The sequence below is a fragment of the Eumetopias jubatus genome, unplaced genomic scaffold (genome assembly GCF_037043125.1).
Source record: "Eumetopias jubatus isolate StellerSeaLion01/CBP00866 unplaced genomic scaffold, mEumJub1_p1.0 scaffold_10, whole genome shotgun sequence".
Taxonomy (NCBI): domain Eukaryota; kingdom Metazoa; phylum Chordata; class Mammalia; order Carnivora; family Otariidae; genus Eumetopias; species Eumetopias jubatus.
This window is the reverse complement of record NW_028274816.1, coordinates 50,222,837-50,245,425: the sequence shown is the minus strand read 5'-3', so window position 1 is coordinate 50,245,425 and position 22,589 is coordinate 50,222,837. Positions and strand designations below refer to the sequence as shown.

Below are 22,589 nucleotides of genomic sequence, written 5' to 3'. Positions count from 1 at the left end.
GGGAGCCCCAAGAGGGTGGCCGGGGCCCATCATGGTCGCTGCTGTGTCCCAGCACTGCCCAGCTCAGACAGAGGCATGTAATAATACTTGCTGACTTAACAAATGAAGGATGTTTGAATCCTAGCTCTGCTGGGGACGGCGTGGATGCCTTGCCCTGGAGGACTCGGCGAAGCAGACTTGCTGTCCTGAGTTGTGTATGATGGGTTTGTCCCTTCACAGAAGATGGCTTACATCATCACTTCCTGGCCACCTGGATCCTCAGTGGGCTCTGGGGCATGGAGATTGTGAGGGGAGCTGTGCTGACGGGCTGTAAAATGCTGTGCTGACAGTAGGGTCGGGGGTGGGCGTGGGACGGAGCGGCACAGAGAGGATGTGGGTAAAACATGTCACCTGGCACGTTGCCCGGCATGGTCACTGCTCAAGAAAAGCGAGCTGTTGTCAGGATTTTGGGAGGAAGAATACTCTTATGCTTAAGAACCCAGGCACTTAACTCTCTGGGTCCCAGATTCCTCATCTGTGAAGTGGGGATGAGAAGGGCATCTCTTTCACTGGGCTTTGGGGAAGAAAAAAGTGCAAAGTTGTGCAAGGTGCTGGGCAGGGTCTGACAGCCTCCTGTAGATGTTTGCTTTTGCTATTACTACAGGGAAGTATGTAGCCAGGCATGCAGTACAAGTTCGCCGAGTGTGTGCTGCATTCCAACCTCAGTGCTGAGGACACAGTGGCAAACAACAAATACATAAATACGCTTCATATGGTGTAAGTGCTATGGAGAAAATTAAAGCAGGGTAAGTGGGTGGAATATGCTCAGGGCCAAGTTGGGGGGACTGCAATTTTACATAATGATGCCTCCCTGACAAGGTGACATGTGACCAAAGGAGAGGAGGATGTGAGCCACAGGAGGATCAGGAAAAGTGCTCCAGCGAGAGGGCACGGGCAGTGCAAAGGCCCTGAGGTTGGATGCCCTCCTGGCACACTCAGGAAGCAGCGAAGGTCTGTGTACCCAGAGCGGAGAGAGCAACAGGGAGCCAGTCACACAGGGTCTCAGAAGCCACTGCAAGGACTCTGGCTTCCATCTAGAGAGGGCAGAGATTTTGGGGCAGAGCAGTGATGGGATCAGATCCCTCGGGCTGCCTTACTCAGGAGAGACCATAAGGAAGCAAGGGTGGAGGTGAGGGAGACCAGCGAGAAGGTGACTGCAGAGTCCAGGAGAGGCCGGGGGAGGCTATGGAAGGGGAAGGGTAGCTGGAGTCTGCCCGCCGGAGGTGGTGCCGCCAGATGGCATGTGGGAGTGAGAGGAGAACAGTGGGGCTGATGCCAAGGCTTCTGACCTCAACAAACGGAGCGACGGAATTGACCGTTCCGAAGACAGGAAAACGCTGTGGGGCAGGGGAGGAAAACCAGGAGTCTGCTCTCTGACAGAGTTTCAGGGTTCCGAGACACCCGGGTGGAGATGCCAAGCTAGCAGTTAGCTACCAGTCTCGAGTTTGGGCACAAATGGGTTTCAGGGTCAGGAAAACCTGGATTCAGATCCCAGTCTGCCCCCTGCTGGCTGCATGACCTTCTGTGAGAGTCTGTACCTCTCTGAGCCTCAATCTCCTCATCCTGTCAAGTGGGGGATAAGAACAGTACCTACGCTCCGTGGGGCTGACGACCGCGAGCTTGTGCATACATGCTCCTTATCCACCCACAGGCAGGGTTCAATTAAACTCATTCAACTAACCACCTAATCAGTATTTACTGGGCACCTACTATGTGCCAGCCTTGTTTTATGCAGAGGACATAAGCAAGTGAACAAAACAGATGGAGGCCCTGGTTCTCGGACCTCACATCCATGTTGCTGTCTAACACCGAGCATGAAATGTGGGGTCAGGGAAGCCAAGAGCAGGGCTCCATCAACCCAACTTGAACTTAATGAGAGCGTGCAAAGGCCCAGAAAGGTGAACATGCTGGCATCTGGAGGTCACAGCCCGCTGAGTCAGGCAAGCTTTTCTGGGAAACATAACTCATCCAATCCTTAAAACTTTCACATGACGTAGGGTAATTTTTGTTCCCATTTTTCAGATGGGGACATCTGAAAACCGCCACTCACACGGCAGTTAGGACTTGGCTCAAGGTCACACAGATGGACAGTGGCAGTGCCAAGACCCAAAGCCAGGCCTTGTGACTCTACAACCCGTGTCTGTGTCAGGCTCCCTTCCCTATTTGACACACATGATGTGGCCTTCTGTAAAACCCCCTGGGAGCCCATTGCCAACAACATCATTCCTTCCCACGAGGCTCACACGTGGCCTGAGTACTTCTCAGTACCACGTTTCAGGCCACCACCTACCAAGCTGTCACCTACAACCAATCTGTCACTCTTGGTTTGGCCAACACTCTGAACCTGAGCTGCCTATCAGGAGCTTATGGTAAGAATTTACCCAGACTGAATCTTTGTTTTTTAATAGAGAGAGTTAAACCATTTGCATTTATTATGATTACGGATCTGGAATTACTCCTGTTATGTAACTGTCCGTTTCTTTCACCATGCTTTCTTGGTATATTGCGCCCCCCCCCCCCCCCCGCCCCGTTTATGCCCTATCCTTTAATGGCCTGGAAGCTTTTCATTCTATTTTAATTCTTCCAGGAAGTACCCTTACATTTCGAACATAAGCATAAACTTATATTTTCTATCAAGACGCAGAGTAAATAAATCTATGTTTTGTCTCCCCAAGGTGATCCTCATGGACAGCCTTGGATCCCTGGCCTGAACTGTCCCCAGAAAGAACCCAGGCTGCAGGGCCCACGAGACCCCCTAGTGTGGAAGTGGCAATTCTGACTCCCTCGTGGCCAATTAGTATTCTGGCCTGACTGATGGGGCCGGGGCCGGGGAGGGGGAGGTTCCCTGAGGCCTCGGCCAAACCACAGAAGAGCTGCACCATTGAGGAGCTCTTTCCCTTACCTTTAGTCTCTGGACGATCTCCCTTATGTCCTCCACAGAGCCCTCTGTGGCCTGCAGGAAGATGTGGTCCCCTCGCCCGTAGAAGATTTTGAGCGTCGAGGAGTCTGGGGTCCAGCCAATGACATCCCCGCAGTAGCAGTTGAACACCACCTCCTTGGTGCGCAGGTCCAAGAGCACCACAAACTCATTGGAAATCCCCAAGATGCAGTCGATTTCTATGCCCTGGGCATAGTCCTGAGCCGCCACCCTCCAGGCGATGGCCCCTGCGCTATGCTGCTCAGCGCCTGCCCGCGCTTTTGTCTTCTCTTTCTTCTTGGAGGTCAGGGAGATGAGGTTGAACTTGCCAGTGGAGTCAATGGGTGTGTTAGAGACACAGTTTTCAGCCAGGTCCTTGAGGTACTCCTGGCGGGTCCTGGTGGCCATGGTGTGGAATTTGTCTGACTTGTGCGCAGCGTTCTCAGCATTAATCACCTTGGCCAACAAGAAGTCTCTGAAGACATCAGACTTGCGGAATGTGGTTCCACTGGGGACCGGGGGACCAAAAGGAGGAGCATCTTTGGATCGGGTCACAGCCATACTGAGGAGGGAGAAATAGACGGTAAAAAGAAAAGCACTTAAGACTCCCTTTAGAAAGAAAATATGCGATCAGAAATTGGAGTGTGGTTTTTAAGAATGGAAATCTACATCTGTCTAGTAAGTTGCTGGCCAACTAGACTGGAAACGAGACAGTCTTAGGGCACATGCATGCACATTTACTTCCTGGACAGCAGATGTTAGAACGTCCACTGACGTTCCAAGAATAACTTTCCTAGCATTGTTCCATTTGAGCTACTCTCACTTTACATACGTATAAACTATTTGGTATATTACAGTTCGGCAAAAATTCACTCCTCCCTCTCCACCTTTGAGGATGGGTACATGCCCACCCCACCGATCCTGGGCCTGGTCATGTAGCTTGATTTGGCCAATGGCTTTCAAGCAAGGCACGAAATGCGGTAGGTGGGGAGGCGGGCTTGCCTCCTGTGCTCATGCCATCTCCATGAGATGGACATGCCCCAGGGGTCCCAGAAGGAGGAGGGACACCTGGAGCAGACCCGGAGCCAAGGCCAGCCAGACCTCAGCCGACCTGCAGACGTGTGGGCCAGAGAGAAAATGCTAACGCCTATGAGCCCCTGAATTTTGGGGTGGTTGTTAAGCAGTGTTACTGTGGGAACATCTAACTGATGTGGGACATTTATGTGATTTTTTTAAAAGATTTTATTTATTTGAGAGAGAGCCAGAGCGAGCACACAAGCAGGGGGAGGGGCAGAGGGAGAAGCAGATTCCCCGCCAGGCAGGGAGCCCAATGTGGGACTCGATCCCAGGACCCTATGATTTGCTTCTTTCACACATCTGTGTAACATTACTTTAGATACCGTGTCAATCATCTCTACATAGCTTATTCTGAAAATTCATTGTAACGAAAAGTTAGAAGAGACCCTTCTTACTGCAGTTATGACTGAGGTGCCGCTGTGACAGAAACGAATAGCCACTGAGTGAGAAAGTAAAAAGGAAATGATCTGCCAAACCAGTGAGCCCCTTCACCCCTCACGCAAACCACAGAGAGAGAGGCGCCTATGGGGAGGAACACCTTTGGAGAAAGCTGGCGGTGAGCCCCATCATGTCTGCACCCACCCTCGCCAGCAGCAGGTGCCCGAGGTGACCGACAGCCGGGAGGAGCCTGGGGTCAGTTGGTCCCCTGCCCAGGAGATCAGGAGGGTGGGCTGGGAGCCCCCCCAGAGCCCAGGGAGCATGCGGTCAGCTGTGTTCCCAGTCCAGTGACACTTGCCTGCCTCCCATTTCCTCCTGGGGCTCTAATGCTGGACAGGTCAGAAATCAGCAGTTAGCTGCAGAAGTGGAACGTGGAGGAATAGAGGAGAGGTAAGCAGGCTCCCCAACCACTGAGGCCTCCAGTGGGAAGCAGCCCTGAGCTGGGAGGTGGGAGAAGATTCGCTGGTAAGTCAAATGTGAAGATTGGATGAATATCTCGGATATGTCTTTCCACTGACTGATCGAGTTGAGACTCAGTGACTGTAGGGCAGCCGATTTCCAAAGTCAGGCAGAAAGGCTATGGCCCCTTCCAGAGTCCTCACCCAGGGGCAGGGGAACGTGACTCTCACCGGAAGACATTTAAATGGGTGGTGGAGCCTCCTGGAGCTATGCTGTTTCTGTGATGATGATTAAAACCAGTATGAGTCGTCTCTGAGTGAGAAGCTGACTTGCTAGGAGTTCTTAAAGAGCACTGTATTCATCCTCCACGAAGATGTCACCTTGCGAGCATGGCGTTAGGAGCGATTTCCTAATGCTTCCCTCCCGACTGTAAAGTAATTTTTAAGTAACGAGATTCCTGACTAAAACATATGCCAGGAAACCCAAACATGGTATAAAGCTTGTTCAGGTTAGGACTCCCAGCCCCCCCCACCGGCCCCCCCCATGACAAGGGGGACAGTGTAGCATTCCTGCCTGTGTGTGACAAGCATATCTGGGACGCCCTCTCTTGGGCATTGGGGGTACAGTAGTCCCTGACCCCCAGAGCTTTTAATCCAGGAGCAGACGCGTATCAAACACACACACTTACAAATTAAATTATAAAAACAGAGAAAGCAAATGGGCTACAGACAGAACAGAAGGACCGGATCTAGACAGGGGGAATCCAGGAGGGCCTCTCTGAGGAAGTGATAATTATGCTGGGATCTGAGGCTGAGTGGGAGCCAGAGGAAGAGCTGGGGGGAAGGCCCTGCACACAGTGGGTACAGCGCGTGCAAGCCCTGATGGGGAATGACGAGGCGGGGGTGGTTGGAGTCCAGAAGCGAGGAGTGGGATGGGAGCCAGGCCTTGCAGGGCCCTGACGGTGTGTTGGCACTTTCCATCCTGATCGTGAGAGTAAGCGATCCTTTAAACACCTGGACTCTTCACTCTCTGCACCCCCAGATCTGGTCTCTGCCATTCTCTGCCCTGCTCAGTGCCCTGGAAGGCGGGTTTTTGTGGGCGGTCACCTTCACCTGGCTTCCCATGCCCTCCGGCTTCTAGTGAATTCTGCCAACAGGAAGCGGCAGCAGGCGACAGGAGGGGACAGGAGAGGGAGGTTGGCAGATGGCTTTCTCTTTGCGGCTTTCTTGCTGGGCTGGGCTGGTGGCAGTGGCTGCTGTCCTTCATCCTTCAACTCAGAGCCAGAGTTCCTGTCTGGTGGCCCCTCTTCCAGAGCCATCGCTCTCTCTAGCTTCCAGAAACTTCCTTCATCCTTTCCAACCTCATCAAGCCAAAAGGGATGGGTAATGGCTCCCTGCTGCTGCTGGCACCGGACGGCTCACTCTCCTATACTGGTTCCCTTAACCTAGGCCCGCCTGTGAGTGGCCTGTTCATTCACCCTCAGTTAAAACCTAATCGGGGCATCTGCCTCTTAACGGTCCATGATGGACACAGGTGCTAGCAACGAGTGACCACCAGACTGATGATCTGCAAAGATCACCATGGCTGCCCCATGAAGAAAGGACTGGAAGGGACCAGAGCACAGGCAGGAGATCACTGAGGAAGCTCCTGCACACCCCAGACGGGTCAGGCCAGATCCCTTGCCTGCTACCTCCACTGTTCATGGTCCAACGACCCTTCCCCAGTTCCAGAGTGCTGTGTGGGCAGGTGCCACCTGGAGCTTAGCTGATTCCCCAGCACCAGCACAGGTGTTCACTACTGATTAAAATAACGACTTGGGGGCGCATGGGTAGCTCATTCAGTGAAGCATCTGCATTCGGCTCAGGTCATGACCCCAGGCTCCCTGCTCAGTGGGGAGCCTGCCTCTCCCTCTACCCCTGCTTGCGCTCTCTTTCCCAAATAAGTAAAATCTTTTTAAAAAATGACTTGAACTTGAACAGACCAAGAAGAAACAGTTCTATCAAGGCACAGGAGGTTTTCTGGAGGCTTGACCGAAAAAGGCATTTTCCAGGGGTGAGGTTCTTCGAAGGCCACACACAAACCAGATGGGTTTTCTTCTGTGCAAAACCGTGTGGGCGAAACCTTGCCCACAGCCCCCGGGGGAAGGGGGATGTGATGACTTGGCCAGTTTTTCCTAATTCGTGGTGTGTCCACACTGTACTTTATAGATGTCAACAGCTTTGCAACTTCTCCAGTCAGCACCTCGCTGCTTAGAGTGATAGACTTTTGTGTTTCCCATAGTCCTGATCCATGATTTGAAGAATCATGAAACTACAAGCTACTGAAGCTTTCTGGACAAGCGGAACAGCTGGTCCCTTATGTCCCAGCAGACAAGACTGGGTTTTCACAGCCCCCAGGCTATAGGGAGGACGGTGTGCCCCTCAGAAATGGCACACTTGGAACCAGAAAGCACCTCACTACACAACCAGGAGATGGTGTGACACCAGGCCACCCCGTCGCTGTAGCTCAGGAAGTATTTCCAGAATACTCACAGTTATTCCTTCAACGATTATTTCCTCAGGGCCTATGATGCTTGGGCCAGGCATCTCTCTGGTCAGCAAAAACGTCTTTAGGGCCCACTAGATGGCAGGCCCCGTGCCATGACAGATACACGGAGGGGAATGTGACACGGGGTTATCTTTAAGGGAGGCCAGGGACACGCCAAGAAGTCATTTTTACAGCATGACGGGTGCTGTGATGGAAATGTGTTTGGGGACATGGTGGGGGGGGGGCGGGAAGGGAGAGGGTGTGGTCTGTCTGGGGACCAGCTGCCTGTGCGGAAGGAGGGGGGCAGCTTTGGTTGTGTCTTTAACATTTTCTTTCTTTAAAAATAAAGAAAAGAGAGCTGAAGCAAATATGGCAAAATGTTAACATCTGTTAAATCTGGTGGTGGGCACATGGGTGTCTGTTATATTATTTTCTGTGCTTTTCAGAACGATTAAAATATTGCATAATAAAAATATTTTAAATTAAATAATAAAAAACAAGAAGGGTTTAGGGGCGCCTCGGTGGCGCAGTCTTCATTTCGGCTGAGGTCATGATCTCAGGGTCCTGAGATTGAGCCCCTCAATGGGCTCTGCGAGCAGCAGGGTGTCTGCTTGGGATTCTCTCTCCCTCTGCCCCTCCCCACCTGCTCACACGGGGTGCTTGCTCAATCTCTCAAATAAATAATCTTAAAACAAAAAAACAAACAAAAAAACAGAAAAAAACCACGGTTTGTGAATCAGAACAAAGCCAGCATCCCGGAGGCCAAAAGCTGGCCTGGAGAGGCGGGGGGGTCGGCCGTGGGTTGCTGTGACAGCCCAGGCAGGAGCAGAGGAGAGGGCCCACCCCATGCCCCCAGCTCAAGCCCTGCCTCTGATGCGAGGAATGTGGGACATCCTGCAAGCTCACCCAGCCGCAAGACACAGGCACTTGTGGTGGCCGCTCCGTGTCCTAGGAACGAGTAACCGCATGCGCTGCACTGTGGTGGAACCCTCATCCCTTCTCTGCTTCACCTCACCGACAGGAAAATGGTAGGTTCTGGCAATTCCACCAGGACCACCAGTGCACCGACGCACATACCCTTTGACCCAGGAACCCTGTTTTCAGGGATTTTCCCAGCTGTGTACGTGGACGCACGTGCAATGAGAGCAGAAATAAGATTATTCACTGCAGGATGGAGTGGAACAGTGGGTGACAGGACAACCCAAATGCACATCGAGGGAAGAGTCTTGTGCATCCACACGATGGAATGTCATGCGGTCATAAGGAATAAAAAAGCACTTAATGTACTGGTTTGGAGATCTCAAGGATCGGTGAGCGTGTGTGACACGCTCCGTGTGTATTAACAAGAGGAAAACGAATACTTAGAAGTAGTTACCTGCATATGTATGAAATTTCTGGATGCACAAGAAACTGCTAACAGGGCAACTGGGTGGTGCGGGGTGGGGCAGGGGTGGGAGGAGACTGTGACTTTTTTTTTTTTTTTTTTTGCTTTTTATATCTTTTGAATTTCAAACCGTTCTCAGCCCATTCCCCAGAGTCTGTGGTGCTGCTCCAGGGACATGTTAACATCTGTCAAATCTGGTGGTGGGCACACGGGTGTCTTGGCCCGGGCCTAGGTCATCCGTCAGCTGGTTTCCAAGGACTACATCCTCACCCCACACACAGACAGCTTTCCATTTGGCCTCTGGCTGCTGGCCACTCCCTGGGGTGAGACCTGGCCCTCAGGGAGGATGCTGAATGGTCTGAGGGCTGTGGAGCCTGTTGATCTGTGAACTGAAACCTCAGCTCTATATCCAGAGTGGTGCATGTGTGTGCGTGTGCGTGTGTGTCTGCCCTGCCCCCATCCTTCCATCTTCTGATTCTCCTTCCGGCCATCACTCCTGTGCCTCAGCCCCTGTGCCCCCCACCCCAACCCTGGGCCTGGTGGTGCTTTCGCTCCACTATGGCCTCCTCACCCCCCAACCAGGTCAGTGAGCCTCAATTCTGGAGCCTCTCTTTCCAGAAAAGCAAAGCATTCCTTTTGCTGGATTTGCAGCTGGGAGGATGTTAAGTTTAGAGCTGCCAGCAAACGAAGCAATGTATAGGAAAGTGGAGCAGATCGAGCTACGCTCGAATCTGTCATTTGGGAGAGCAGATACATACAAATGCCCGTCTGCATTAAGCCAGATCGAGGTGGGGTTCTGGTCACTTGCAACCGAAAGATGTCAGGCAAATACGAATCCCCAATGAAAACTGGGGTGCCATGCTGCTGAGGATAACTCTCTTAGAAGGTGTAGGGACGTGAGGACATGTGCGGGTGTGAAGCACACACAGGCGGCACCGGAGGCATCTGCTGGTCGGGCTGCTGGCTGTCTCTCTGCACGCTGCCCGGAGGCTGGAGATCCGCTGCTGCGACTTCCAGTGTGTGCAGGGGGTGGGGCAGGGGTGGGGGGAGCCGGTACAGGGATGCGTACCTGTAGCAGACATTATCAGTGCAAGGGTTGTGGGCTCGGACGATGATGAAGACATGCTGAAAGTGTGAGCGGATGTTCTTGGGGGTGAAAGGCAGCGCCCCTGGCTCCTGGAAGATGATCGTCACAATGTCGTTTCCTATGTGCCTCTTCCTTAGTAACTGGTAAATGGAAACGGGAGAAAGGAGGGTGGCACAGGTTGGCTTGAGGGCCCTGCCTGGACCCTCACAGCAGCCTCCCTGCCACCCCGTGTTCTCACCCCTTCCCGGTGTGGTCCCCACAGGCAGCCAGAGGGAGCCATGGACCTGGGTTGGATCAAGTCTCTCCCTGCTCAGAGCCCTCTCTGGTGGCTCTGCCTCACTCAGGGTAAGACTCCCCACGTGTTTTGTTCGCTGCCCACTACAGTGTGCTTAGTGCTGAGATCGGTGTCGGCACACAGTAGGTGCTCAATAAACATCCACTGGAGGTCCGCACGGGCTGGTGAACACGGACTTGCTCACAGCCCACGGCGGCAGACTGGACACCACCTGCAGAGCTGATCCCAGGCTGCCGCCACGGCCCCTGCCCCAGACGCCTGGGTGGGGAAGGCTGGGGCAGCTGTGGCTTCGGACTGGCCCACTGGAGCCCGGTCCTCTCTCCTCTGTTTCTCACAGTCTCTGACCAAGAGACTGTTACCTTTGCAGGCGATGACGTATTCACAGTGTTTTACTTATCTGCTGATATTACAGCATTCCTATTTACATTTGAGTTGAGCCTTTGCGTGACTGTCACGGTCAGGGATCCATGTTGGGAACATGAGGTCCACAGATGGGCATCCTGTGTAGCTCGACACGAAGTGGCCCAGAATGTGGATTCCAGAGACACTTACACTGAGCAGCATGACTTACACTACGGAACTGTTCTTTTATGTGTGCTTTAAACCGGTGACATTGCTAGATAAAGTACCCATTTGCTGTGGCCAGCCCGGGCGAGGCATCTTACCATCAGGTCTCCGAGACGCCAGCTCATCTTATCACAACCACCTCGTGAGGCATGAACTCATCCTACCCCTTTACTGATGAGAACACTGAGGCTCCCAGTGGTTAAGTGACTTGCCCTCCGTCAAACAGTCACGGGAAGAAAGAGCCTGGATTTGAATCCACTTCTGCTTGACTCTGCAACCCAAGCTTTCCCCACCTACCAAATACCCAGCATGAGGGACTGCTTCCTATGCCCCTCCTGGGTGTTGGGCCCCGCCTCGTACAGAGACCCCTAACCCATTCTACAGAGGAGGGACCCGAGGCTCAGAGACGCAGGATCACAAAGCTAAGAAGTGGCAAAGAAAGAACTCAAACTCAGGGCCAACTCTGAGACCAATGCTCTTACAGAATGCTACCAGGTTAACTTCATGAGATCACTCCGATCCGACCATTTTTGGTCTATATAATCTACAATGTCATCTGTACCAGTGGAAAAAACAGGCATTTTCTAAACCACAAGTCCGTGGGGTTTCTGTTCTTTAGAAACTAGGAAGAGTTGTCTCAGGACAGAGTCTGCATGGCACGCTCAGGGGAGGAGCCCCATGAAGCAGGCGTTAGCTGCTCTTGCCCACCTAGTCACCTTTTCCTCCTTCTTCTGGCAGCCATGTCTGTGCCCTTTGGGAAAGCACCTCCCTGATCCCTATCAGCATTTCCTGTTGAGCTGACCCCATTCACCTTCCCTAGGGGTGGGCATGTGCTTCACGCTTGGCCAGTCAGCTTGTTCCACCCCTGCCCCTGGCCCAGGGACTGGTAAGTGACTGGTCAACAAAACGTTTCTGGGACACCAGGGAGGCAGAGTTCTCTCCCCGCAGGGGTGGCTCTCCTGGTGGGATGTGAGCAGAGGGCTGTCAGGGGGCATCTTTGCCACTACTTGGGAAGACCTGTGAAGGCCATGATGAAGAAAAGCAGAGGTAAGAAATGAAAAGGATTCCTAACACTGTTTGAGGCCCTGTATCCAGCCATACCTAAAGCCAACCCTATCCAGGCACTTGAGAGTTACACCACCCAGTAAGACTCAGTTTTTCCTTATGGCAGTTTGGTTTGCGTTTCTGTTACTTCTGTTGAAATAATGTTGACTGATTCACTCTTCTTTTTCACAGGACCCCTGGTGATGCAAGAGACTGCTAAGTTGGGTAGCTAGATGCAAGCAGGATGTCCAAGGAACAGTTAGAAAAACACTGGTATCAAACAACCCCTGATCTAGCCTCCATCCCCCAGGTGATGTGACCATGGTGCGGAGCGTCTCCAAGGCCACAGGCCCCCCATCTACTGCACAGGACAGTAGGAGAACCAGTGCCTGCCAGGCAGCCAGCTACCAGCTGCAGGGAAGGAGAGTGACTTGGGGTTCAGTCGTGCGTCCACTGGAAATCATGTGGGGGCCCCCGCCCTGGGCCCCACTGACCTGCTGCCTGTTGTTGGGGGTGTAAGGGAGCAGGGTGGAGACGTGGAACATGATCTCGTAGTCCTGGTATGTCGTGTAGAGGGAGTGGGTGCCCGTGGAGTCAGCTGCAACAGAAACACAGTTAGCACCACGTTTCTCAAACCTCTGGGTTTGTGCCACGTCCCACAGGCCATCTGCGTTAGTTTTCAGCTTGATGTTTGCACTTCACTCTTTAAAATTAAATAAATTTAGGTAAAAAGGAAACCTTCTGTTACACACCCAACACACTGGTAAAAATTTAAAATCTGACCGTAGCAAGGACTGGTGGGGAATGTAGAGCCACTGGATCCCTTTCTGTGGCTGGTTAGGCGTGTAAATTGGTACAACCACTTTGGAAAACTTCTTAGTAATATCTAGTGATTAAGTCTGAAGATTGGCTTAATTAACGACCCAGCACTTTCTCTCCTAGGATCATAACCTAGAGAAATCACATACACGTGCCCTGGGATATGGGTAACAAGCACCTTCAAAAAGATGAATAAACAAACTGGTATACTCACACTGTGAAAAAATACAAAGCCTTGAAATGAGCTGCAGTCACCGCACGGGTGAATCACACATATATAATGTTGAATGAAAGACGCCAGACACAAAAGCAGCACATACTATAGGATCCCATTCACATTATGTTCAAAAACAAGCCAAACCAATTATATCCAGAGATGCATATATAGGTAGCAAAACTATGGATGATAATCCTGAGAGTCAGGACACTGGTTGCCCACAATGGGTGGGGGTTGTGACCAGGGAGCACATCTGATTATTGGCTCCATGTTTCCGAGGGGGAAACTGAGGCACCGGGAGGGAGTGACTTGCCTTAGGTCACACTGCAAGGTGCAGTGGAGTCTGGACTGGAACTCAGGCTGTCTGACTCCATGGAGTACTCGGTGTGGTTCTTAAGGGTTTCACATCCCTTATAGGAAATAGATCTAAATCCCTAAACTTGGGCCCTGAAGGCCCTGCAGGGTGGGTCCTGCCTGCCTTCCTCACTCCATCCTCCACGTTAATTCCCTGGACGACAGCCTTTAGACCTCAGGGCTTTTGCACGTGCTGTTCCTTTCTCCTGGAATGCTTTTCCTGCTCCCTCTTTGCCTCTTTTTATTCCGTCTCACCCCTCTCAGGCTGTATGCCATTTTCTCTAGGGGCCCTTCCCCACTTGGACCTAAGATCAGGTTCCTCCTGTATGCTCGTATCATCTTGAACAGCTCCTTCCCACCCAAGGAGGAAGGCTGGGAGGTTTCTGTCGAATGCAGGAGCGAACCCACGAACCATGCTGTAAGGACCTACAAGGTGTCAAGTTCACCCCAGGAGGCCCATTCGTTGGCCCTTTCAGGCACTCAGGGCCACCAAGCTTTATTTAACCGAAGGTGCTGTGGAGACAGGGGTAGAACTGACCACAAAGTCCCTGTTCTTGTGGCCTTACATTCTGGGGAGATGCTGGGACAAGGCGAAGGCACTGAAGCCACTGCTGGCCAGTGCCAGAGCCAGGCCCGGAGCCAGGTGACCTTTGGGTGGCTGCGAGCCTGGAGCATCCCTATCTGGTAGCTGGGGACACTGGCCGAGAGCACTGTGCTCCCTGGGGTCTCCGGAGAAAATCCACTTCCCACAGAAGCCATGTGGCAGTAGTTGGCACTTGCGTGCTGACTCTCCGTAAGGCGCGGCACCGGCGTCTGATCCTCACAGCAACTCAGGGAAGGGAGGGGGCAACGTGATGGCCGCCATTTTGGGCAGGGCGCTGAGCCTCAGGAGCAGGGGTATAACAAGTGTCCTGTTCCTTTTTCTGAGTGCACCACCCCTTTCGCGGTGAAGGAATCACCTGAAGGAATGAGCAACAGAAGCACAGTCCTAACGCTCACGCTTGCCGCGGGTTTCCTGTGCGCCAGGGCAGCTCGGGGAGGCTGGGCAGGCCCGGGGTCCAGCACGGAGTGAGGGCTCGGTATGTTAGCTTCACCACTGTGCTCCTGAGGTAAGCACCAACTATGAGTCTCACTCGACAAGATGAGGAAGCTGAGGCACAGGGAGGCAAGGCCGCCGGTCCAGGATCCCTAAACCAGCGATGGCACAACGATCTTATTCCTCCCACTGCCTCCTTGAACGAACGACAGCCGTAGGCCCCTGCAAACGCTTCTCTCATCTCGCCAAACTCGGTCTCCTCACCTGGGCCTCCCTCTTCCCGACGAGGAAGGTGAGGCTCAGCAAGGCAAGAGAAGAGCCAGTGATCAGGCCTGGGCCCCATCACAGGGCTTGCCGACTCTGCCTGAGCAACGAACCCAGCAACGCGCCCCTCCAAGGGCCAGGGGCAGTCAGTCCTTTCCCCAGACAGCCAGGACGTGACTTCACAACACTGCTCTTCCATCCCCCCAAACTGCCACAATATCGCTCTTCCATCCCCCCAAACTGCCACATCGCTCTTCCATTCCCCGCAAACTGCCAAGAAACACTTCCATCCTATTCGTCACACGTACACGTCTTATGTGCATATATGCAGATGTATGTACAGAAATGCTAGAACGAACGCGTTGTGTCACACACCCACCTGAAGAAGCAGACCACCACGGATACTCCGCGATCCTTACCATTTTCTATTATATCCACCCTCTCCCTGGAGGCAACCACTACCCTGAACGTGGTCGTGTCCATCACCGCCTTGATTTTCTTTAGAGTTCTACTGCGCAAGAACGACCCCCCGAGACAATACACTGTCAAGTGTGCTTTGCAAATAACTGCTGTGTAAAAGGCATCACTCACTACCCGCTCTTGTGAGCCCGCTGTCCACGTTCACCATCAAGCACGCGGCCCTCGTCCAGGCTGACGCCTGCGGCTCCCGTCATCGCTGTCACTGTCACACGGCACTGTGCTGCACGAAACACCATGATTCTGCCCATGCACGCTGGGCACCGTCTAGGCACCGGCGGTTTTGAACCCTCAGGACATCTCCCGGCACACGTGTGTGTGTGCGTGTGTGAGTTCTCAGAGGACACGTCTGGGAGTGCGACTGCTGACTCCCAGAGGAGGTGCATCTGCAAGCTTTCCTGGAACATGCCCTACTGTTTTCCAAAGTGGTTGCACTATCCGCGTCCCCGTCAGCAGAGGCCGAGAGCTCCCACTGCCCTGCGTCCTTACCCCGCTACCACCAGGCCCTGTGACTTCCGCCCCCGGGGCGGGGGTGCGGTGGTGGTCCCCCGCGATCCACCCGGCCCCCCCCCCACGAGGCCACCGTGCCACTTACTCTTGACATCCAGCTGGGCGGCGTACTTGGTGAAGCCCTTCAGGCAGACCTTCTCCCCGATCAGGGAGAGGAACTCCTCGAAGGCGGGGCCAGCCTCCTCGTTGTTGTACATCTCCTCCTCCGAGCTCTGGCCGGCCTTGCAGTAGAGGATGCCCACTTTGTGCTTCCGGCACAGCTGCAGAGGCAAGAGCAGCTCTGTGAGGCGGGCCCGGCAGGGACGTCAGAGGGAACGGAACAAAGGGGCTTTCTCAGGCGTGGCACCCAGGGAGCTGCCGGCGTCCCACTGCCATCCAGCACCACAGCCAGAGAGGAAGGGGAGAGGCGCAGGGGCATGTCCCGTTGTCTCTCTCCCTCCTTCCCATTTCACAGAGGCACAGGGAGGTGTCCGTGCAGCGGGCTCCTGTTCTCTCTACAGAGGGCCATGCCACTCTCTCAAGAGTAAGAGACCGTGGCCTTGGCTGGCTCCCATAGCAGGTAGCCTGGAACTGGCTAAGATTCTGCAAAAGGAAATTCTCGAGAGCTCGGGGCTCAGCACAGTCAACACTGTTTTTAGGGAGTGGGCCTCCAATCGCCAAGTTTGTTCTGTGGCTCATTCACTCCCCTGGTCACAGGGGATGGGACTCTGGATAGACACTTGACCTAAGCGTGGGCCAGTCAGAGGCTCTCCTGGGACTGAGAGTCAGCCAGCTGGGGTCTGCAGGTAGCTGTCATTCTCGCAGTCACTCTAGGAGCTGTGGGAGGGCGGAGAAGCAGAGGGAGCCTATGTGCAGAGAGGGGGAGGGAACACACCCACCCACGCCCACACCCACACACACACGCACCCACCCACCCCGATGGCTGTCTCATCCCCAGACCATTTTTCTTCTGAGAACCCGTCACATCCCTGCTCTTGGCACCCTTAGTATTTGACAAGAGATCCCTCCTTTTACTGAAACTAGCTTAGGTGGGTTTCTATTCTGAAAAAGAAAAAAAAAAAAAGAAAAGAAAAAACCAAAGACCAAGACAGAAAGAGGTACCAGGATGGATTGCGGTGGCCCCCCACACTGGCCCCCAGCTCACCCCTTGCTCGTCGAGCTTCAGCAGCTGCTCGGTCACCTTGGGAGTGTTGAGAGCCAGCCGCAGGCAGTGGATGTTGAGCTCAGGGATGACATACTCCAGGGCGTCCTTCAGGGGTAGGCCCCGCCCTGTCCCGTGCTTCGTGGCGGTGGGGGTGGCATCCTCCAGGATAGAGCCCCGCAGGGTGATGAGCTGTTTCAGGGAGAGAAGGGAAGGTTAGGAGGCTCTTGGGACCTAGGAAAGGAACAAAGTCCTGTTCTCAGAGCAACGTGTGCGATGGTCCGAAGCTTGGGCCCCAGGGCCAGCCCTGGGTTTGGACCAGGACTTGAACTTGCTGCCTCCTCCCTGTGTGATTGTGAGCAAGTGCCTTCAAATCTCTGGGTCTCAGCTTCTCTTCCGTGAAATGAGAAGAGTGACGGCATCACAGCCCCAAAGGGTGCCGGGAAGACTAAACTGATGAGATTTTGAGACAATGGATGGAGCACACCTTCGTCCGTTCAACAAATACCAACTGAGCGCCCCCGAAGTACAGCCCTGTTCTGGGTGCAGTGAATGAAACAAAGACCCCTGCCCCCACCCAACTGGCATTTAAGTGGGGAAACAGATTATGTCAGGTAGTAAGAAGTATAATGAATAAAACAGGCTCCATAAGGCGAGCACTCAATGAACACTCTGCCTTCGTTACAATATGTGTAAACATATTACCGTAATAACATGGTTGGTCTGTGGTGGGGCCCAGGGATGTATGTACGTGTGCACGTATGTATTCATTTATATAGCTGCGTATTTACGCACGTGTGAGCACACTCATGCACACACATAATCTTTTCAATGCCATTCAGGATTCTGATGTGTAGCCAGGACTGAAAACCTGCATCAGCCAATCGCAGCCATCTCATTCCCCTTTCCCAGATGGTGCTTTCCAAGTTTTTCCTATAGCTGGCCACATGACTAGCTCCAGGTAATGAAATGTGAGGGGCATTCAGCTTGGGAACGACTTCTGGGCACATCTGCTTCCCTTAGTTAAAGAAATCCTTTCCAACCTGCCCATTTCTTCTTGTTAAGGACACTGGTGTGAGGATAAAATGTTTGGAGCTGTGGCAGCAATCTTATGACCATGAGGAAAGAGACAAGAAAACCAGAGAGAACTCAATCTCTGCAGTTGCCTACCTCCAGACTTCTCAGAGAATTAAAGCGCTTTAACCCTCTATTTGTTTTAGCTATGGTTAGTCAGGTTTCCAGGTTTACAGAAAAAGCAGTTTCTAACTGACTAGACCTTTACAACAAAGTTACATTTGTGAAGGTGCTATATTCCAGGTATAAGAGTAATTACCTAATTCAATGTATAGGTCTGTTCAGGGGAGGTTTTGTTATCTCCATTTTACAGATAAGAAAATTGAAGCTCTGGGGCGCCTGGGTGGCTCAGTCAGTTTTAGTGTCTGACTTGATTTCGGTTCAGGTCATGATCTCTGGGTGGTGGGATCAAGCCCCTCGTTGGGCTCTGAGCTCAGCAGGGAGTCTGCTGGAGATTCTCTCACCCATGTGCACATATGTGCGTGCTCTCTCTCTCTCAATAGATAAATAAATAAAATCTTAAAAAAAAAAAACAAAAACTGAAGCACTGAGAGCTTAGGTGCCTTCTCTAAGGTCACCAAAATTAAGTGACTGAACCAGGATTCCAATGCAGCCCTGACTTTTCCAAAACTCATGACTTTTTTCTTTTAAGGTTTTCAATTTTTTTTTTCTTTTTAATGGGAAGTATAATCCACATACAGAAAAGCTTGCAACATATCTAAGCACAGCTAAAGGAATTATCACCAAATGAACACCTAGGTAATCACCACCAAATCAAAAAGATAAATATTTCCAGCCCTCCAAATCCCTTCCCCTCTTCCCCAAAGGCAACCCTACCCTGACTTCTAACTCCACAATTTATTTCTGCCTGTTTTTGAGCTTCATGCTGTTTGTATTCTTTTGTATCTGGCTTATTTCTCTCAATGCTATGCATATGAGATTCGACCACGCTGCTGGGAGGAGCTGATGTTTTGCCACAACGGATGTAATCCATTCTACCGCTAAGCACACAAACTGCTTCCAGTGTTGGGACAACTACGAGCGTTGCCGTTAGGAACACTCACAGAAGCACCTCGTAGTGCACACGAACACATTTTCTTTTGGGTTTATACCCAGGAGAGGAACTGCTGAGTCACCCGGCATGTTAATCTTCAATTTTACCGAAGTTTTCCAAGTGGTTGTACCAATTCACGCCCTTACCCTGAGATTCCCAGCTGCCTCCTGTCCCCGTTGCACCAGCTCTGGCTTCTATCCACAATGTGAGCTGACCATCAGGTGATGCCACGGACAGGGCCAGGCCCTGCAGCTCCAGCCCCACCCCCACAAGACAGCACAATGGGGGGTCTGCCGCAATACCAGGAAAAATATCCTTCCTGAGGCGATTGTTACAAGCACCCAGAACACACTTGAGGCTATGGTTTAAAGACTAAGGAGGATCAGTGTTAACTGGAAAAACATGCTGGCCCTGAGTCAACATGTTGACACAGGAGGTGGCAAAAACAATGTGTCATGACGTCGCCTCTAAGCATACAGCCCACCCTTTCCAAACAGGACCTGGGCAAGAGGCATGCACGGAAGGAATGGAATGATCTCGTGTTTGCGAGTTCCCAGTTCTGGCCCCAGTAATTAATAAACAAGTACTCTCTTATCATGATCTTGAAATAGATCATGAAAAGCAATGATGACGGGTGCTTTGCCCTGCTGGTCTGGGAGGCCCTGGGACAGTGGGTTTCAATGAATGGACCAACAGGATCAGGGTTTTTGTATCCTGCTGACACTGGCTCGCAGCGCCCTCTGCTGGGCCTAAGGGGAAGCATGGTCCTGCACCTCATTCCTTCTCCCACACTAGAGACAGGTGGCCCCTCTTTACATTCTGGCTCTGAAGACTTAACCAAAAGCCACGGCCTGAAAAGCTCCCAGCCTTTCCTTGTCTGCTGGGGATAATAAGTAGGGCACTGGCAGGATTCAACGAGTGGCCAGCCATCTCTAACCTCCACCTGGTCCTGTCCACCGTCATCACCTACCTGGCCTATGATAACAGCCCTCCTCCTGGTCTCCCTGCTCCCGCCCCGCTGCTCCCGCCCCGCTGCCCCCCCGCCCCCCGCCCGGTCCATCTTTCCTGCAGCAGCTTGAGTCAGACCACGCCTCTCCTCTGCATAGAACGGGCTAGTGGCTTCCCATCTCTCTCCAAATAAAATCTATACACCCTGCTCAGGTTGCAAGGCCCTGCGTGATCTCACCCTCAATGACACCTGTCATCATCTTACGGAGGATAACCAGTCAAGTGAGCCATAAGAAGACCTCAAGGCCATGTAAGCCGGGAGGTTTCGATATGCACAGGTTATTCAATGTTGGCTCCTGACTCAGACGCATCCCCTTCTCTGTCAGGCAGTGGGTGCACCTGTCAGGAACGTTTCCTGGGAGGTCACTGAGGTGTCTGTCTGCCTGGGTTCAAATCCTGACTCTACCCTTTCCCTGGCTGTGTGACCCTGGCAAGATGCTTAACTTCTCTGTGCCTGTTTCCTCATCTATAAAATGGGGATAACAGCACCTACTTCCAAGGCTTGTAAAGATTCAATAAGATAGTCCACGTGCAGTGCTCAGCATTGTATACAGTGAGCGCTCAATACGTAAGAGCCATTATTATGGATACACACGTGTCAAATGTGTTTGTACAAAGGCATATGCATAGTTAAGAATTTAAATTTAACCTTTAACAGGAAGATACAGTGGGCTTTTCTCCCCATTTAACAATATGCTTTGGAGATTATTTCTACAAACACACACAATCAGAGCTACCTCCTGAACACAAACGAGGTCCTAGTCAATACACTGTTGCTCCTTGCTTTTTTCACTTCATTGGAGACTCTCCCTTTTCTACTTTGTACACTTATATACTTAAATTCTTAATGAGTGACTGTTACTTGTAAAATTAAAAAGAAAAAACAAATCCAAACCTCTAACTCTAACAAAACCGAAGCCTGTCAAAAACTTGTGTTTGCTGGGCTAAGGGGAACCTATTGGGTCAGGAGGCTAGACCGCCCCTGGCTGGCTGGGGTTCCCTGTGAACCAGGAGGGAGAGGCCAGCAAGGGGCTTGGGACGACGGGGCAGCCCTGGCCTGGGGCTCGTCCTGTCCAGGCTGGGGGGTGGGGGGTGCTGTTCAGGCATGAGGTGCCAAAGCCCAGCTCCCAGTCTGTTCCTGCCCTGGTGGGAAGCTCAGTGCTGCCAATGCTCACAACCCATCTGCCGGGAGATGGGGACCCACTTGACTGTCTGCTTGGCGGCCGGGGGTGGCCATCTGGGGCGGGCCGGCCTGGTGGCTTGGAAAACAGCCTGAGCCCTTCACTCTGGACCCCACACCTTGGTTTACGGGAGCCTGAGATCTGTGCATGTGGACAGGAGGACAGAACTCTGCCCGTGAGCTCAACCCTCGCTCCTCGGCACGGTCCTCGGACCTCGTGGGGGAGCGTGACAGCCAGGGCACTCACTGCCCTGCAGCCTCGTGTGCCGGTGCAAGAGAACCTTTGGCCGCTCCCGGAGATGGGGAGCAAACAGCACAAAGCCTATTTACAGATGAAAAAACTGAGCAGCCCAGAGGCAAAGCCATCTGTCCAAGGTCACGTGGCCAGTGAGAGGCAGAGCTGGACCAAACCCAGGGCTGTCTGTTCCCAGAGCCACAATTCAAACTCGACCCAACAGGCAGGGTGCCGAGCGGTTAAGAGCATGGGCTCGGGCCCTGGGAAGCCTGGGTCCACATCCCAGCTCTGCCACTGGGGACCCTGACAAATGATTATCTCCCTGGGCCTCAACCTCCCACCCTCATCTGCACAATGGGAACAACGGGAGCACATCATGAGACTGTTGAGAGGATCTGAAGGCTCCACGCACAAGCAACACTTAGGACAGTGTCTGGCTGCGAGTGTTAGCTATTACTGCTGCTGGATGCATGACTGTCCGCCCTGCCGCCGCCACAGGAAGGGCTCGAGGAAGAGGTGAGGCAAACCTTGCTGGCCGCTGCCCTCCCTTCAACCCCAGATGAGGAGGTCCTCAGGCCTGAGTGCCCAGTAGGGCAGGTCCACAAGGAGTCGGGCTCAAGGCTGTGGTGGCAGAAAAAGGCCTGCCTGGAATGTGACAAGGGGACAGCAGACGGAGACCCCCTGCCGCCCAACTTCACTGGGCTCTCCCCAAGTGCCAGGCCTGGCGCTGCCTGTATGTGTAACCTCACAGGGCCCGCAGCACAGTCCTGTGAGGCTGGGATTCCCAAGGGGGAAACGGAGGCTCTGAGAGGAGAAGCCAGGGGCCCACATTCACAGCTGGTGAGAGGTCAAACTAGGAATCCATACCAGGTCTCCAACGTGCCAGACACAGTCCTGCCTCAGGACCTTTACACTGGCTGTTCCCTCGGCCCGGAATGCTCTTGTTCCAGATGTCCGCATGGCTCCTTCTTCTCTCAACTCCTTCAGGTCATTACTCAAATGTTCTCTTCCCAGTGAGATCTCCCTTGACCATTCTGCCAAAAAAACTGAACCACCCCTCACCACTTATCTCTTCCTTGCTTTACTTTCTACCTTGCCATCACTTACCACACTGTATGATTTACTAAAGTATGTGTCCCACAAGGGTGTAGTCCCACGAACATCTCTGCTGCTTCATTCACTACTGCGCTCCCAGTGCCCAGTGTAGGGCTGGCAGGTAGCAGGGCCGAGTGAACGATTCCCAGACCTGTGGCCCTGAGCCTCAAGAGCCTCATCCCCACCCCGGGGAGGGCTGGAGGCAAGTTTTGTGGGTGTTGGGGCTCGGAAGTGGATGGAAGCAGGCATAGCACTAAGCCGGTTTCAAACTTACTGAAGAGCAACCAAAGCAAAGATATTACTCCCCGACCTAGGATCCCTTCACCCAAGTCTCAGGAGCCCCAGTATGTGT

General features: G+C 52.8%; 1 protein-coding gene across 1 annotated transcript in view; it reads right to left on the bottom strand.

The window, feature by feature from the left end:
• The window catches only part of SIPA1L3 (signal induced proliferation associated 1 like 3), a 222,560-nt gene that overhangs the window by 63,663 nt on the left and 136,308 nt on the right, over positions 1–22,589 (bottom strand). Inside the window, exons 5-9 of the mRNA XM_028090625.2 lie at positions 16,595–16,783; positions 15,536–15,710; positions 12,268–12,371; positions 9,850–10,007; positions 2,942–3,518 (exon numbers count right to left, since the gene is read on the bottom strand). Coding sequence (XP_027946426.1) covers positions 2,942–3,518; positions 9,850–10,007; positions 12,268–12,371; positions 15,536–15,710; positions 16,595–16,783 — 1,203 coding nt within the window. The remainder of the gene's footprint in view (positions 1–2,941; positions 3,519–9,849; positions 10,008–12,267; positions 12,372–15,535; positions 15,711–16,594; positions 16,784–22,589) is intronic.